This window comes from Schistocerca gregaria, chromosome 4 (assembly GCF_023897955.1).
Source record: "Schistocerca gregaria isolate iqSchGreg1 chromosome 4, iqSchGreg1.2, whole genome shotgun sequence".
Lineage (NCBI taxonomy): Eukaryota > Metazoa > Arthropoda > Insecta > Orthoptera > Acrididae > Schistocerca > Schistocerca gregaria.
The window spans coordinates 450,475,606-450,495,239 of NC_064923.1; the positions used below are offsets into that span (position 1 = coordinate 450,475,606).

The 19,634-nt window shown below is 38.5% G+C and overlaps 1 protein-coding gene across 3 annotated transcripts in view; it reads left to right on the plus strand.

Annotated features, from left to right (window-relative positions):
• Window positions 1–19,634, plus strand: part of LOC126266605 (E3 ubiquitin-protein ligase LRSAM1-like) — a 189,562-nt gene that overhangs the window by 44,372 nt on the left and 125,556 nt on the right. For 2 of the 3 annotated variants that reach the window (XM_049970929.1, XM_049970931.1), the window contains 3 exons: window positions 819–1,119; window positions 3,082–3,176; window positions 9,742–9,771. In XM_049970929.1, coding sequence (XP_049826886.1) covers window positions 819–1,119; window positions 3,082–3,176; window positions 9,742–9,771 — 426 coding nt within the window. The remainder of the gene's footprint in view (window positions 1–818; window positions 1,120–3,081; window positions 3,177–9,741; window positions 9,772–19,634) is intronic. The other variant, XM_049970930.1, reaches the window with a different exon arrangement.

A 19,634-nucleotide genomic window follows, 5' to 3' on the forward strand; every position in this document is an offset into this window, starting at 1 on the left:
ATTTGATGTGTGGCTATTTTGTATATTGAAGTGTTTCAGGTTGGCTTGGCTTTTGTGGTGGTTTGTTATACTTACATTCGTGCACCAAATGCATAACTAAGTTGCCACCTGAACACTCCTTGTATGTACAAAGTATTTGCTTACCGAATATTTGTTCACTGTTCAGTATTATTAATCATGGTCCATCTAGTCTGTACCCTGAATCCATGTATTTTCTTGCTCCAACTAGGCTCAGATTTCACCTCCTTACTGGCTGCAGATAAAGCTGCTGAAAATAACTTCTCATTCTCATTCAATCGACCACATAAATAAGAAGTGAGATTCAGTTCACTTTCTTATATTATTTTCAAAATTACTACTGAACACATGATAAATGAGAATAGCTAGCAACTTGTATACTGCCTCTCTGTGCTACATACATAACAGAGCTGATATTCCACTTGATAATTAACAGTTACACTACATTTATTTTCTTTGACATTTAGTGTTCTTAGATTTCAAGGAACTCTTTCTTCTGCACCATCTGCTCCATGAAACTCCTGTCTCCTCCTCAGCAGGTAGGGTTGTGTGACTGCTATACACTTCTGTACAGTCACTGGATCGTTTACCTCTGGTATCAGCACCTACCATTTAAAATACTTCCCACCAGTGGGGTGCTCCCCACTTATCAACTAGTCTCAGGCATGAGCACCTTTTCTCTTACGTGTGTATTTAAGGATGTGATACCTCTCATTCAAGAAATGGGATGTATCACTAAAATATACTGTGACTTTTATTATGGTTTGACAGCTTGCTTTAATATCCATTATTTGTTGCAGGTTTTGAATCTCAGCAGAAACTCCTTAAAACAGCTTCCTGCCACTGTATCTGAGCTCAAATTATTAAATGCATTGGATGTATCAAACAATAGACTGAAAGATATTTTATGTGAGTTCAATGAACTCAGACATTTGGAATCTTTGGATGTTCGGGGAAATAAATCACTATCTAAGCTGCCAACCTCCCTTGGACATTGTGTACATTTGAAAAAGTTATTAGCAGATACAGACTCCTTGAGATACCCACCTCCCAACATAGTACAACAAGGAACTACAGCTGTTGTTACATTTCTGTCACAAGGTACTGTGCTTAATTTATGCTCAAAAGAGAAAAATAAATTTTAAATGTTTTGTAGTTGTCGTATTCAGTTGAAGTATGCAATCACAGGAAATTTGTTACTAAACTGTTATGTTTGGCTGTGATCTCCTCTTATGTCATTATTTTTTTCTTTTGTGAATTGTATTTGCTCAGATAACTAAACAACAAAATAGCTAGGTTCCTTAAATTGTGTGAACAGGATGCATCATGTAGGACTAAAATTTTTGTATGCAGCTTCCCTTTTTTTAAAACTTCTGGCAGGTTAAAATTGATAGTCTTTTGCATGTATGGGACTACAGCTGCCGAACTGGGTCTCAGACCGAGAACCTTTCATTCTATGGTCAACGATTTTACTGACCAAGCTAGCCAGGCAAGGATCTGGGTTTGAGTCCCAGTCCAGCAAAGAGCTCTAATCTGTCAGGAAATTTCTTTCTGATTTATTTTTGTTTCCTCAAATTCCCATGTTGTTAAGTGTCAAGATGTTTCATCATCATCATCATCATCAGCAGCAGCAGCAGCAGCAGCAGCAGTAGCAGTTTCATTATTATTACTCTTATTATGAAGTATTGCCTTCTAGTATCAATACTTTTTCTAAAAAAAGTTTGACATGAGCTACATCGGTTAATGTCCTCAAAATATGTTATGCATACATATTGTGTAATTTGGGAGAGGTATTAGATGTTTCATAAAGATTAATTGAATTTCACAATACTACATATTCCTCTTGAATGAAAATAGAAACTAGAGGTAAATTTTAATTTCCTTGTATTTATTGTGGATGATTAACTATAACTGTGATTTAAATTGGCAGTTTTTGTTGCTACTAGCTCTTTCCCTGTGGCTTTGTTGGCATAGGCATTTGACACATATCAGATATATTGCACATGTCTTCTCCTTCTCCTCTCCCTCCCCCCTTTCCGTCTCTCCACCTCACCATATCCATGACAAATTCATTTTGATAACCTTCATTTTCTCAACTTTTGTTATGGTTATCATGGGCCTGTACATCACCACCTCATCAGGTGCACATGGCCCAGAATATTATGTTGCTGTAACCCCCAATGTGATGGTGAGCCTGCTGTCATTTGAAAACTAGTTAGCAGTTCAATAAATCATGTCAAATTCAAACAGCAACTGGTTGTATATTATACCAACGTAAACTGTGAAATTTTAAACTGTGCGTAAGGCTGCTAAGTTTTAATTTTAAAAGAACCATCCTATTTTGCAAAGTTTGCACATATGCGTGCTCATACAATCCTGTGGTACTTCTTACAATTATTTTTAGAATCACAGTTTTCATTCACTTTTCACTAATTTTCAATGCGCCTTGTACTGGATGCTCAACAGACATCCAGAGCTCAGACAAACATATTTTTTATTTACATGTCTGCAGTTACTGCACGCAGTACTGCTGTAATGTGGCATTGCAGTTCATCCAACACTATTTGAAGTGGTGGCACAAGCCCTTACCAAAATAAAAATCTCATAACATGAGATCAAGCGACCTTGGTGACAAGTAGTGCAATGCAAGATCTGTTTGGCCCATATGCTGTAGGAGGTTCAGAGCCATAATCTCGACAATCAATCACAGTTATAAATGAATTGAACTGGAGGACCAAAAATTCATTTTGTTGCTATATTTTGAGTATCTTCATTAGATGCATTTGGGCAAAGCTAAACTTATGGATTTGACGCACAAGTTAAAATCCACCCCAAGTTTCTACCATCATTCATGCAGGAGATAGGGAGTTTTGCGAAAACAGATTAATCTTTTTGAAACATCCTGTAGTATTGTAAATAGTTATTAGAAGAATGTTTATGGTCTTTTTTATGGAATGTTGAACAGAGTATTTTGTAAATGAGAAACATAGAATCATTTTAGATTAACTCTAGTGCATAATGATTCAATTATGAAAGCTGACTTTTGCTGTTTTCTCATTTCAGAGTGTGGTTTAGAATATATACCACCAAGTGAATCCGAGCCTGATAGTGCCATACCAACAGTGACTGAAAGTGATGACATAGACTGGGAATTCCAGGTGATCTTTATAACTACAGCATATTTGTTTTCTATAATCCATTGTAAGGTGTGAAAGAAGAAATATTGTTCGTAGTTGATGGTGGAAATTTGGTTAATGGCTACTTTGGTGCAAGCATCTTGCTAAACAAAGTTTTGTTAAATAAGTAATATCATGGACCTTAGAAATCCAACCTGCATTACTGCATTTTATTTGCAGAACACTAAGATCTGAAGAGAGGTTAGTGGAGTTGGAGAGTAATTAAAATAAGGCCAAATGTGATATAATAAGGTTACCAGATCTGTGGCAACATAAATGAAAATCAAATAGAGTTAATGTAAGAACATGAGTTTTATTACAGTGGAACAGAGCAAGGAGGAAATAGGGGTGCAGGAAATGGCTTGGAGAGATAGTGAATACACACAGTTAAAATATGATTAAATAAATAATTTAGAACATTAAGAGTATGGAGAAGCTAAAACAGAAATGAAAATGGGTTAGACATCACATTCTAGATATCTTTAAATGAGTGAGTAGTTCAAGAAGTGAAACAGGAATGCAGATTACTGATAATAAAAATAACAACATTCTGAAATTAAAGTCCAGATGAAATTATTCAATTTATGAAGAAAAAAGGGTTGAAACAAAAAGACACCTTTTTCTGGTGCAAATGATGCAACAGAGGCACGATCTGAGCTGCTTGGGTGTAAACCAGCTACAATATTTCAACTTCCCATGGGGCAAGGAGGTCCTGCATAGTCAGAAGTTGCGGTTGAAGGGGATGAACACCTTTGCTATTGGCCTACATACTGAATTTTGGTCTGAAAAACGCACATTTGTCCAGGCAACACTTCAAACCTGCATCTGAAAGCACTTGAAAAAATCTACAAAGGCTACTGATATGTTTCCCCTGTGTATGTGACACCACAGTATCGTTTAAGTGATTTGAACAGAACGGAACTTTTACAGTAAGCTGTTCTAAGTAGTGTTGCTATATGGCAGGCACAGAAGCACTGCCAAAGGGTAAGTGCAAAAATTTGAACAACCAGAAATGTGTGTCGCCCACAAACACTTTGAGTCTCCTCATTTAGTGGAATTAGCAAATACGCATCATGTTAAGTCAATTTTTGAAAAATAGCAGCTTGCACCAAACATGTCCATTAACTCCTCAGTATAAGGCAACATTGTGGATTCACAGTGGATTTAAAGTGAATGCAAAGATGAAGTCTTCCAGAAGGCTTTGGCAATATGACTAAGGGGAAAGCACATTGACTAGTCTGGATAGGAGCAATAATACCATTGTGTTACCATTCTTTAAGTTCTCTTGCAACTTTGTCTCTAAGTGCATGAGGGATGGAACATGCCCATATAAACTTAGGTTGGCCTTTGTCCTTCATTGTAACGTATGCCCCAAAATTATTTGCTCTACCAAGTTCTTCAGAAAATAGATCAGGAAACTCTGCAGTCAGTTGAGTAATACTGTCTTATGGATTGAAACCAGAAACAGAAAGTACATCATCCTGAATACAAAGACCAAACAAATCAGAAGAATGTAACCCAAAAATATTTTGACAGTCTCACGAATGCAGAACTATAATGTCACTGGTCTGGTGTGAGACTGGAGTACGGCAGGCAAACTACAAGTCACACACAATGTCTGACAATGACTAAGTTCACAAACAGTTTGTTTCACTATATTTGCAAAGCACTTGGGCGGGCAGCAGACACATTCTGTATCTGTTCATATCTAGTACTGAGTGAGAAGGTGCTCTGCACTTACAAGAGCAAACGTGGGGGGGAGTTCTTTTTCTGTTGGAAGCACACAGACTATATGTTACCCGGCTTCCCACAAGCTAAGCAAGTTGCATTCTGCATAGAGCAGTTTTGTCTTTTCTGCATGGAAAATCAACAGGAACATGGTTTTGTAGCAGACACACTCATTAACACTTGTTTACTCTGTCCATGGTGCAGTGGCCTGTTTGTGCATATGGTCCGTCACATGTCCGTACCTGTTTGTCACTTTGCATTATACTGCAGACAGGAGCTACCTCAAAGTTTTCCATGTCACTGTCACATGGGTCCTGATATTCAATGATCTGTAACACTTTTTTCAAAGTACGATCAGAATGTTTGAAAATTTATTCATGAATCCTACTGTTTGTCACATCATATGTAATTGCATCGTGAATCATTGCATCACTATAGTACTGTCCACAGACATATTGAAAATGACACTGTTGTGTCAGATCATGAAGTTCAGTGGACCAGTGATGGTATGTCTGTTCTGGCTTTTTCCACAGTCAAAACACTGTGTAAAGAACTGCAGCAACCTGTACCCGATCCTTGCAAATATGTAGAGGGGGCAGAAACTAATTCTTCAAAAACTAGCAAGTGTGGCCTTCTAATCAGGAATAACCTCTGAGCATGGCAGTAAACTCCTGTACTTGCCCCTGACAAGAAATAAGAAAGTTTCCCAGTACATTGCACTTGATGTGTAGCACGATGAGTGTTGAACTGAGTGCATTACCTGTTCCATTCCTTTTGTGTTCATTGAAAGCTCGAATGGCAAAATGCACAATGCAGGATGCCTTGGATGTTGCTGGCTGTTGTGGTGAAGATGATACAGCAGCAGCTTGTGCATTAATGAGCCAGTGGACTGCCATCATCATCTGCAACATTTGGTTGATCTGTAACCAAATAAACTGCAAAAGATCAAAGCCGGCAGCAACTGGAGGCACATGTGGAAGCATAGGAGAACATGGGTTAGAGACCATTCTAATGAGAGGAGTGCCAAGTAATTATACATACACACACAGCGAAAGCATTGTGGCTAGTCTTCAATAAAGAACACAGTTAGTAGCAATTTACTTCTGAAAGAAAAAGAGAGAAATGTTAGTGAGATGCTGTGACAAAGCAGCAAAGAGCAAATGCAGCATTGGTTCTGTAGTCATCACCTGATGTTTTGTTAGCTCCTGTAGGAGTCAGCACCAAAACAAACAAACAAGGACAGAAGCTGTAATGGCTGGTGGCAGGAATCCCAAATGAACTGTACATATTACATGGTGATTAATGTAACACTTTGTTTCTAAAAAGAAAATAAACATAACTTAACATGCTTCCTGTGCATCCTACATGCAAGTACTTTTCACTAATACTACTCGCAGAACACAGGCTAAGCATCAGCTTGCTATTACTGGTGCTCTGTAAGTCTGTGACTGAACTGTGCTGACCTGCGACGGACAGCTGGTTAAATTAGCACTGACTTGCGGCACTGAACTCTCTCTTCCTGGAGGTGTGGCACTGCTTGCTCTTTCCATTGGCATATAGGTCAGTGTTTTCTTGATGCTGTTTCATGGCACTGTGCCGGTCAGTATGCAATTGATGCTTTAGGACTGGACAGTATGTCAAGAGGTTTTGTGATTGTAGTTACATAAATTTTTAAAGTTTGTTTGAGAAGTATTTTGACAAATTTCACAAATTCCAATGGAATTACGCAAAGGTTCTGTTGTCTGTGCTACAATTTTCCTTCATCATGAGTTCAGCATATATAATCTTGATTACTTCTAGATGTTGTAAACAAAACTATAAGGAGTAGAGAATTTTTGGTAGTAACAAGAGTAACTATTCAATTTGCTCTATTATTTATGTTTACAACATACCAGAAAGGGTATGTTCGCTTGACATATCATAAAATATAGACATTGACTGAATGGGCAGGCTATCTTTGGATGACAGATAAGCACACAAAAAAATTTCAGATAATTACTTGAATTTTTCTGACTCCCTTCTCTTTCAACAAACACACACACACACACACACACACACACACACACACACACACACACACACTGGAGCAGGTGAGATGTGGTGCCCTATTCAGGGAGGTGTGGGTTGGTTTTTGGGGGGGGGGGGGCTGTGCAGGACAGAGGAAGGCAAAAATGTTGGGTAGGGGGTGTGGGGACAGTGGATTAGTGGAGACTGAGGCCAGGACAATAATGTAAGCAAAGGATGTGTTGCACGGATAACTCCCATATACATAGTTCAGAAAGGAAGGCCTCAAGATGGCACTAGTTGTGAAGCAGCCACTGAACTCTAGTATGTTGATCAACTTTATTCTTGACAGTGCCCATTCACTCAAACCAGTGGAAAGCTGGCTGGTGTTCATGGCGAAGTAAAATGATTTGTAGAACTTTTCCCTTATGAAATTTGTTGATAATAATCCAACCCAATTCAAAAGTAATAGCAGTGTGCATACCTATAACACCAGGAGAAAGGATGATCTTCACTATGCAGGGTTAAATCTGACTTTGGCACAGAAAGGGGTAAATTATGCTGCCACAAAAGTCTTTGGGCACCTACCAAACAGCATCAAAAGCCTGACAGATAGCCAACTAACATTTAAAAATAAATTAAAAGAATTTCTAGATGACAACTCCTTCTACTCATTGGCTGAATTTTTAGATATAAAGTAAGTATAAAAAAAAAAAAAAAAAAAACTTAATCATTAGTGTCATGCAATATTTTGTGTAATGTAATTTCTTGTACAGACATCTTTCATTAACCTGACACGTTCCACATCATTACGAAGTGTCGTATTCATGATCTATGGAACAAGTATTAATCTAATCTAATCTAATCTACTTACAGCAGAAGTGGTATATGACATGGCTGCTTTCACAGATGGTCCTGCTTTGATGGGATAGGATAAGGTGAGGACAGGATTGGAGGAGAACATGCTGGATGGGTGAATTTGGGAGGTCTTGCTCCTGGGTATTTCACAGGAATATGACCATTGTGGCAATGGATTGAGACGGCTGGGACCAGGATTTTGTGTAGGTTGGGTGGGTGATGGAGTACCACTTTAGGAAGGGTGTGGAGAATTGTGTGTATGTTATCCCACATTTCCAGGCTTGATGATAATCAAAACCCTGGTGAAGGATATAGTGTATTGCTCATGTCTTTGATGATTAGGAGGGTGCTGCTTTTCCGCTGATATTGGGGGGATGGTTCGAGGATTGGGAGTGTTGAGGATATTCATTTGTGGAGTATGCTGAGGTGAGAGGGATTAGTGGCTGCCTGCAAAAGCTTTTGTGAGACCTTCTTGTACTCCGCAGGGGAACTACTGTCACTGCAGATACACCATCACAGGTGGCAGGGCTATATGGGAGAGATTTTTTGGTGTGGAAAGGGAGACAGCTGTCGAAACACAAGTACTGCTGGTGATTGTGGATAGAGGTATAGATGGAGCCACCAAATAGGTGGACGCCCATGTCTAGGAAGGAGACAGGCTCGAGACAAGATGTATTCTTATGAGGAGTGCTAGTCCAGCAAGTTTCGCAGGAGAGCTTCTGTAAAGTTTGGAAGGTTGGAGATGAGGTACTGGCAGAACTAAAGAGGCGAGGACAGGTCATGAGTCGTGCTCGGGTAGCTCAGTCGGTAGAGCACTCGCCATGAAAGACAAAGGTCCCGAGTCGAGTCTCGGTCCAGCACACAGTTGTAATCTGTCAGGAAGTTTCAAGATGTATTCATATTTATTAGTGAATGTATTTTCAAGATGGAGCAGTATGCCAAAATTAACAATCAGCATCTGATTTGCAGTTTATCTTGTAGTGAAGCTACCTGACTGAACGAAAATTTGAAACTGATAATGGCATGGAAAAATAAAATGTCTTGAAAAAAGACTTTACATTGCTAGTTGGTATCTGTTTTATGACATTGCGTATAATACAGGCATAGAACCCTCATAGTATCAGTTCCTGACAAAAAAGCTTTATCAGTGCTTATCTTCATGAAGAACAAATAACAGTTGTATTTAAAATAGGCACCATCTAAATATGTCTGCCCTACTTCCTCCTACAATTTTGTGCAACATTAAATTATTTTTATCCTTATTCATTAACCAGTATGTGGTATATGACTTCAAAAACTTTAAGTTAAAAACCCTGTAGATTTTTTTTAAATTCTTGAAACACTTATCAAAAGTAAATCATTTGGAAACACATAAGCTTCTTGCCCTCCACATTTACAATTTTGCCAGTTCCTGCTTAGTAAACAATCATCTTATATGTAAATGGGTCATACTTAGGAACACTAGCTGACAATAGCTCCTATGCTAGCAAACTTTTCTGCAGCACATGTGGGCACTAACATAAATACAAAGTTTTGTGTGATGTTAAAAGTTTAAGGTACATGGGCTGTTTTGTTGACATTGAATTGAATCAATATTTCACTGTAGTTTTCCTGTTGTAGGTTTCATTAGTTTAGTGCTTAGATGCCGAGAACAACCAAAACAAAAAAGAGTGCCTGCTGAACTTTTGATTATGACCTACCTGGTAATTTTTTAACCCTTTCTGTTGTCAGTTATATTGCTGATTGTTTTATGATGGTGTAAATATTATAGTGCATGTCTTCATTATCTAGAAATTGCTACAGTAGAGAAGCATATGTAATTGGCTAAGTTATGTTACATAGTTACTATTTATTTTTAATTGTACAGGAGCTGTTGAAGATCTTTTTTTTTTCCTTTATGCCTTTAGCCAAAAAAACTTTGAATATTAATTCCTGTCTTTTTATTTTTTTATTCTAGGCAAAAATCCTGCAGCTTGAGAGACTGAAGGCATGTTGAGTAAATGTAAACCTCTTATAATTTCTTTGCTTTCTTTTCTGATAACTTTTTTATTGTTAATCTGCTTGTTTACTTTGTGAGATTGAGTTTTACTTTACTATATCTATTTTCAACTACATTTTATGTTTGCTTGGTTACATTTAACCATTTTAAGTTTACTTTGAACTCCAAAATTTGTTTGCTTGTGCACTGTGTGGAAGTTTTGTGTGTGAATTAATTTAGTAATTGTATTTCTAATCAGACAAGTATAACCTTATGCATACCATTACGGCACAGGGAATTTGTTACCAGAATGCCCCTGTTGCTTTTTATGTACTTTATTTTAGTAGGTGGCACAACTGACTGAGGCTTAATGTATAAAATTAGTATAAATCAGTATATACACATGGGTTGCAACAAAGATTAGTTTGTGTAGGGGTGCAAAATTTGCTGTAAGCGACCAAGGATGGGGAGGGGGTGAGGGGGGGGGGGGCGTGACTTGGCAAGTGATTTGCTACCATGTGGCCTACCTATCCACTGTTACAGTCCATTATTGACTGTTACTGACTGTAACTGGCATCATCATCATCATCATCATGTTGAGGAGAACAGTGCCCTCATGATCTTGGAGAGATATCACACACCATGGTCCCCAATCTACTTGCAAACAAATGTACTGATGCAGTGTGTCTTGCCTGTTCTTTGGCAATGGCTAATTAAGAGGTTTGACAACATTCCTGCATAACACACAGAACTATTCAGCTCACATTAGCGACAGGATTGTTTTCTCCAGCATTTAATTTTTTTGCTCTTGACTATGCTACAGTCAACATGATCTAGGTTTTGTATGGGTTCCAAATCCTGTCTGACACTTTTTGTTTAATTCATTGCTTTCAGTTGTTTCTAGCCCTAATGTTGTACTGTTTTGTGACCAAGATGAACTAATACACATTTTTTGTGCTCTGCAACTCTGAATATTCTTACATTCCTTTATTTGGTCATAGTAAGCACCGCTACCATGAACACGTGTTTGCTAAATTGGACACATTAAGTAATGTAAGCATGACCTCACGCACAGTGCACTTTCCTTTTGGATTCAGTTTTTATTTTCGTCAGTCATCATATTTGTACTTTTATAAAACAAAATTGACAAAAAAGATGTTCATTCAATTTCTTTTAAAATAAGAAGCCCAATTGGAAATTGTATTAAGTCTTACAATGTCTCTCTCTATTACAATCAAAAGATAATAAGAAAGATGTTGTGGTAGCCCTGCCAGTGAATACTGACACGGAAATGACATCACCTTGTATCCTACAGGACACAATTTTTATTCGTGGTGATGTGCAGGCCTGTACTGTGAATGTACCTGTTTTCTGACAGCATATAAAACCACTTATTTTCAATTAAACTTTGTGCACCAGGCGTATGATAAGAATTAATATGTCTCAGTATAATGTCAAATGATTCATACACCCTTTTCCTTTACATGCTTCAGTTAAGAGACAGTGACATGCTAGTCAATAGTAGTCATATAGTTAATGTAGATGACTTACAAGGAATAAGCTCACATTGCTTGTAATGTATTGTTCATTGTGTGTACTGTTATAAACAGTTAAAATCAGAATATTTGTTCTGTGTAACTGGCAATCTCCAAGCTGGACACGTCTCACTTCCCATATGTAGCAATCTTCAAAGGAGCTTCTACTAAAATATTTAGGTGACACAAGGAAATGAAAACAGAAGGAAACTTTTAGGAATATTTTTGGGAGAAATTAGATATATTACTACACAAGGTCAACTTACTAACATACACTGATGAGTCAAAACATTAGGACCACCTACTGGCAGCCATATTGGTACACTTGTGGAACGCTGTTTAGCAGTGATATGCCATGGATTCGACAAATACTTGATAGGTGTCCAAAGGTTTGTGGCACTAGATGCGTATGTACAGGTCATACACTTTCCGTAATTAATGGGCAGTTGGTTTGTGGGTGCAGAGCTGACAACCGAAAGTGTCTCAATTGAGTTCATCGGATTCAGGTAAACCAAATTTGATGGGCTAAACATCAAGGTGAGTTCACTATCATGCTTCTCAAACTATTGCTGTGTGATTCTGGCCTTGTGCCAAGAGCAGTTATCCTGCTGAAAGATGCCATCAGTACTGAAGAAGGTATCAAGCATAGGGGGTTACAGATGCTCCCTAATAATGATAAAGTAGTTCCAGCTGTCACAGTGCCTTCGTTTATTACTGCAGGTTCCATGGAAGCCCAAGTCAATGTTCCCCAGGCCCGCATCTCATGGTCGTGCAATAGCGTTCTCGCTTCCCACGCCCGGGTTCCCGGGTTCGATTCCCGGCGGGGTTAGGGATTTTCTCTGCCTCATGATGGCTGGGTGTTATGTGATGTCCTTAGGTTAGTTAGGTTTAAGTAGTTCTAACTTCTAGGGGACTGACAACCATAGCTGTTCAGTACCATAGTGCTCAGAGCCATTTGAACCAATGTTCCCCATAACATAATATTAGTCCCACCGGTCTGCTTTCGTAGCATGCTGCATGTTTCAAGCAGCCTTTCACCTTGATGATAGCATGCCTGAACACTAACATCAACCTGGTTTAACAATAAAGGGGATTCATCCAATCAGGTGACAGGATTCCATTGATCCATTGTCCGATCTTTATATCTCCATGCCCAGTGTAATCATAATTGATTGATGTTGTTGGGTCAACATGGGAACGGGTAGGGGCCCCTCTGCTGTGGAACATCATATTAAACATTGTGCACTGAACAGTGTGCTCCAAAACACTTGTATCTGTGGTAGCACTGTACTCTGTCACCAGATCTGCCACAGATGTCTGCCTATACTGCTTTAGAGAGTGGGCAAGCCACTGATCCCTGTGCTCTGTGATGAGGAATGGATGTCCAACTTCTTGTCACCTACTCGTGGTTCAGCACCACTTTTCATAGATGCTCACGACAGTAGCATGCAAACAGCCAACTAGCTTTGCCATTTCCATGCTGCTCACTCATAGGCGTGTGGCTAAAACAGTTTACCCTTTGTCAAAATCCCTTTAGTTGGCAGCTTTCCTCATTAGCAACAACTTATCACAAGACTGATTCCCCATTTGCCTCTGTCCACTCATATACTTATCTTACAGTGTCACGTGCCCTTAGCATCACCAGGCAGCATACAACCTCTCAATGGGCTATGGTCATAATGGTTTGGCTCATCAGTGTATGTAATAAAGTGATCTATACATAGATCACAGCAGGAAAATGTAGGAACTTATTACTGGAAATGAAGAAATAAAAGATAACATAGACTCCATATGACAGTCAGAATTTGTAAATTTTTGTATTTATGGTACAAGACGTTTGGAGCTCGAATATTAACCAGCCAAAGCAATTCGATGCAACTCTTAAAAGTTCTTGAGAAAATGCATTTTGAAGTATTCCGCGTGTCTTTAATTCACTAAAACTTAAAGCTGTTTCTTGATTGGTCATGTGGCTCTGTGGTAGAATGCTTGCCTGCCACATGGGTGTGTCTGGTTTGATTCCCAACAGATGTTGTTGTTGTTTTTGTTGTTGTTGTTCAGGTGTATAAATTTCTCTGTCTGTATTTACAATAAACACATACAATATGCACATTTGTGGACTTGCCATGGCATTATGTGTCTATGAAGAAGATATCGACATCTGTTAAATCTGCACTAAGCTACTGAAGAGGACAAATTAATTTGCAAAAACTGGTGAAGCATAATAAATATATATTTGCAACTTTTTTTGTCCTGATTGGTTTGTTGCGGTTTCTCACAAATTCCTCTTCTGTGTCAAACTCTTCATCTCAAAGTAGCACTTGCAACATATATCCTGTATTATTTCTGCAATTTTTTACCCTCTACAGTCTCTCTAGTACCATGGAAGTTATTCTGTGATGTCTTAAACAGATGTCCTGTAATCCTGTCCCAGCTTCTTGTCAGTGTTTTCCCTGTATTCTTTTCCTTGCTGATTCTGTATAGAACCTTCTCATTCCTAACCTTATCAGTCCACCTAATTTTCAAACAGTCGTCTGTAGTACCACATCTCAAATGCTTCGATTTGTTTCTGTTCTGGTTGTCCCATAGTCCAGGTTTCACTACCATACAATGCTGTGCTCCAAACATAGTTTCTCAGAAATTTCTTCTGCAAATTAAGGCCTATATTTGACACCAGTAGATTTCTCTTGGCCAGGAATGCTCTTTTTGCCAGTGCTAGTGTGCTTTTGGTGTCCTCCTTGCTCGACCATCGTGGTTTGTTTTGTTGCCTAGGTATCAGAACTCCTTAACTTCATCTACTTTATGACTGTCAGTCCTGGTGGTAAATTTCTTGCTATTCTTATTTCTGCTACATCTCATTACTTTGTCTTTCTTTGATATACTCTCGATCTGTCTCCTGTACTCATTACACTGTTCATTCCATTCAGCAGATCACGTAATTCTTCTTCAGCTTCACTGAGGATAGAAATGTCATTAGCATATCTTATCATTGACACCCTTTCACCTTGAATTTTAATTCCACTCTTGAACCTTTCTTTTATTTCCATCATTGCTTCTTTAATGTATAGATTGAACAGTAAGGACAAAAGACTACATCCCTGTTTTACAGTCAATCCAAGCACTACGTTCTTGTTCTCCCACTCTTATTATTCCATGTTTGCTCTTGTACATGATGTATATTACCTGCTTCTCCCAATAGCTTATCCCAATTATTCTCAGAATTCCGAACATCTTGCACCATTTTACATTGTTGAATGTTTTTCCAGGTTAATAAATCCTGTAAACGTGTTTTGATATTTCTTTTGTCTTGCTTCCATGATCATCTGCAATGTCTGAGCTGCCTCTCTGCTGCCTTTACCTTTCCTAAAGCCAAACTGATTGTCATTCAATACATCCTCAATTTTCTCTTACATCCTTCTGTATATTATTCTTGTGAGCAACTTGAATGCATGAGCTATTAAGCTGACTGTGCATTAATTCTCACACTTGCCAGTTCTTGCAGTCTTCAGAATTGTGGGGATGATATTTTTCCAAAAGTCAAATGGTATACCGCTAGACTCATTTATTATGCGCACCAATGTGAATAGTCGTTTTGTTGCCTCTTCCCCCAATGATTTTAAAGATTCTGATGGAATGTTAACTGTCCCATCTGACTTATTTAATCTGAAGTCTTCCAAAGCTCTTTTGAATTCTGATTCTAATACCAGATCCCCAATCTCTTCTACAACTCCTGTTTTTTCTTGTATCCTACCAGTCAGGTTTTCCCCATTCGATGTACGCTTTCCATCTATCCAGTCTCTCCGCTGCAATTAACAGTGGAATTCCCATTGCACACTCTTAATTTTGCTATCTTTCATCTACATCCACATCTACATGGATACTCCAATCTCGTACAGCATGCAGAAAAAATGAGCACCTGTATGTTTACGTGTGAGCTCTGATTTCCCTTATTTTATTATTATGATCGTTTCTCCCTCTGTAGGTTGGTGCCAAGAAAATATTTTCACATTTAGAGGAGAAAGATGGTGATAGAAATTTCATGAGAAGATTGCGCCGCAATGAAAAATGCCGTTGTTTTAATGATGACCACCCCAAATCCTGTATCATTTCAGTGACACTCTCTCCCCTATTTCACAATAGTCCTCCTGTGAACTTTCTCAGTGTACTCCATCAGTCCTATCTAGTAAGAATCCCACACCATGGAGCAGTAGAGGATGGAGAAGTGTAGTATAGAAAGTCTCTTTATTAGATCTGTTAGAAAAGTGTGCTGCCAATAAAACACAGTTTTGGGTAGCCTTCCCCCCAACATTTTCTGTGTGTTCCTTATAATTTAACTTGTTCATAATTGTAATTCCTAGGTGTTTAGTTGAATTTATGGCCTTTAGATTTGACTGATTTATCATGTAACTGAAGTTTAACAGATTCCTTTTAGCACTCATGTGGATGACCTCACACTTTTTATTATATAGGGTCAACTGTCAATTTTTGCACCATACAGTTGTCTCTTCTAAATCATTTTGATCTTCTAATGATTTTATTAGTCAATAAACAACTTAATTCCACTGAAGGAGGTATTGACTTCTGTATGCTGAGTCAGTGCTTCTGGCAATCATTTCTTTTTTGTATTTCTTCACATTTTTCATTCAGTCATTTTGCCATAACTTCCCTGTACTTCCTGTTTATTTCATCCCTAAGCAACATTTACTTCTGTGTTCCTGAGTTTCCCTGAACATTCTTGTACTTCCTTCTTTCATGAATGAACTGTAGTATTTCTTCTGTTACACATGGTTTCTTCACAGTTACGTTCTTTGTACCTTTATTTTTCTTTCCAACTTCTGTGATTGCTCTTTTTAGGGATACTCATTCCTTTTCAATGGAACTGCCTACTGAGCTATTCCTTATTGCAATATCTATAGCCTTGGAGATCCTTAGTCATGTCTCTTCATTACATAGTACATCCGTATTGCACTTCTTCGTACATTGATTTTTCCTGATGAGTGTCTTAAATGTTATTCCACCCTTCCTCACTACCAAATGGTGATAGGAGTCTAATATCTGCTCCTGGGTATGCCTTACAATCCAGTATCTAATTTTGGAATCTGTGTCTGCTCATGATGTAATGTAACTGAAACCTTTTCATATTTCCTGGCCTTTTTCAAGTGTACCATCTCCTCTTGTGATTCTTGAGGAGAGTATTTGCTGTTACTAGCTGAACTTTTTTGCAGAATTCAATTAGTCTTTCACCTCTCTCATTCCTAATACCAAGCCCATATTCTCCCATAACCCTTTCTTCTACTTCTTCCCCTACAGTTACATTCCATTCCCCCATGAATATTAGATTTTCATCTCCCTTTACATACTGAATTACCCGTTCAGTATCCTCGTACACTTCCTTTGTATGTTCATCTTCAGCTTGCGCCATCAGCATGTATACCTGGACTTTCATTGTTGGTGTTGGTTTGCTGTCAATCCTAATGAGAACAACCCTGTCACTGAACTGTTCACAATAACTCACTCTCTGCCCTACCTTCCTATCCATAATGTATCTTGCTCCCATTATTCATTTTCTACTGCTGTTGGTATTACCCTTTCTCATCTGACGAGGAATCCTTGTCTTCTTTCCACTTCACTTCACTACACTGGCCCCCACTGTATCTAGATTGAGTATTTGCATTTGCATTTTCATTTCCAGGTTTTCTAGCTTCATTACCACTTTCAAAATTCTGACATTCCATGCTTAGAGTCGTAGAACGTTATCTTTTATTTGGTTATTCAATCTTTTTCTCATGGTCACCTCCCACTTGGCAGTTGACCGGAGATCCAAATGGAGGACTATTCCAGAATCCTTTGCCAATGGTGAGATCATCATGACACTTTTTCAGTTACAGGCCACATGTCCTGTGGATACACATTAAGTGTCTCTAATGCAGTAGTTCCATTTCCTTCTGCATCCTCATGTCATTGATCATTGCCGATTTCCACCCTCTCTGACAAGGCCATGAGCAGAATGAGTGTGACTTCTTATGCTGTAAGTCTTTGGCCACCATTTGCAATTAAAGAATGAATTTTATTCTGAAAAAATTACCTTTTTCAATTTTTTCATTCAGTTACAATACTTACATCATTTGACTATCAACATTCATCAAAAATATGTAAATTAACATATAGCTATTTTCAATGTTTTGAAGAATGTGATAAAAATGCAGCACTTGTACAGTGTGGTTGATGATCTGAAAAATGATTGTTTTCCATGTTTTTACAACACTTATCACTCTAGCTCACATAACATCATGTCTGTGGTATAAAACAGTGGGGACAGCGCAAATAAATGGGATTTGATTTTTCATTTTTACCTCAGAAATTTAATTTTAATGTATTTTAATTGAAACAATTTTGATTAACAATCTTTTATAAAAATGAGTAATTAGGAATTTATATTTGTAATGAAAGCAGGGATTGAAACTTCCTGGCAGATTAAAACTGTGTGCCCGACCAAGACTCGAACTCGGGACCTTTGCCTTTCGCAAGCAAGTGCTCTACCATCTACCACACTGGCAGAAGTAAAGCTGTGAGTACCGAGCATGAGTCGTGCTTCGGTAGCTCAGATGGTAGAGCACTTGCCGCGAAAGGCAAAGGTCCCGAGTTCGAGTCTCGGTCGGGCACACAGTTTTAATCTGCCAGGAAGTTTCATATCAGCGCACACTCCGCTGCAGAGTGAAAATCTCATTCTGAAAACAGGGATTTTCTACCACCACCATCATGAGGGTCGTTATTAAAGTAATGGCAACTATTTTTTGTCTCGAAAATGTTAACAAATTTTTAAAAATTCTGAAATATGCAAATTAAAGGTTAGTTCATGTGTAAACATTACATGTAGGGAGATGGATGGGCGCGCGCGCCCACACACACACACACACTCTTCCATAAAGATATAGCATAAGAAAAAGTTAAAAAAAGGTTAATTGATGCCAAAGTGTTTTACTGTCAATTGCAATAGAACAAAATATTGTGCTACTATCGCATTTTCCTGCAACAACACCTACAATGGGATATTTAGGATAAACATCCTGAGTGTCTGCACAATGCATTAATTCTTCAGGTGTGTGTGGAATCTGCTCACCAGATGAGGATAGGAAGTACTGGAGCATCTACCATATTTGTATATTTGTCAGACTTATCACCTTACGATGATGACCTCATACCAAAACTGAAAGAGCCATTGTATGGAATAAGCTTTTGAACACGTGGAGACATTGCCAAAGCAGTGGTGCGTGAGACCTGATGATTCGCTCATGGCAAGGTGACGGGTGTTCAGTGTCTTGTACAGCATTGGTAGTATGTGGTGGATTTGTTGGGAGGCTATTTCGAGAGACTGTAAGATGTTACAGGTGCATGTTCTTGCCCTGTACTGTTGTAATTGATAGTAAAACACATTTAAAGCAACAAAATTTGTTTTGTCTTTTTTCTTTTGCTATATCATTATGGCAGTGGGTATGTTCATCTATCTCCCTACAGGTAATGTTTACATATGACCTAACCTTCCATTTGCAGATTTCTGTATTTTTTAATTTAATTTGTTACCATTTTTGAGACAAAAAATAGTTACCATGACCTTTGCAAAGACCTTTGTACTACTAATACATATACTACCCCCCCCCCCCCCCCCCCCCCCCCACACACACACACACACACACACACACACACATATCTACCTTTATGCCTCTTGCACACACACACACACACACACACACACACACACACACACACATATCTACCTTCATGCCTCTTGCAAGTCATGAAAATGTTCGTAGAACAGGCACTGTCATTTATAAACTTGTGTCAACCAGGAATTGAACCCATGTCGCCCTCATAGCATGAAATTTAATGGCAGCTTTGATGAATGCTGGCAAGATATGCATCTGTGTTTGTCACTCTTGCCTTGTGGATTGAGAACTACACAGTCAACATTGAAAACTCAAAAAAATTGTCCAAAGAGGAACACTTGAAGAAGGGCAGAGCGATACTCAAAATTCTAAGCAACTTTTAAGTGTGAGTAGTTTCCTATACCTTATGAATCACCTCATGTAGCATCTGAAGCAACTTCTCTCTCTCTCTCTCTCTCTCTCTCTCTCTCTCTCTCTCTCTCTCTCTCTCTCTCTCTCCCCCCCCCCCCCCCCCCCCCCCCCTCTATATCTCTCTTTCAATGCTTATTTCCTAGTTTCATGCCTTCCCTCTGTAGAAGTACAGGGTGATTATAATTTAAGTTAAATTGTCAAACTGCTGTAGAGATAACACCACTGGTCAGAATGACATCAAATTGCAATAGAATATTATTGGAGA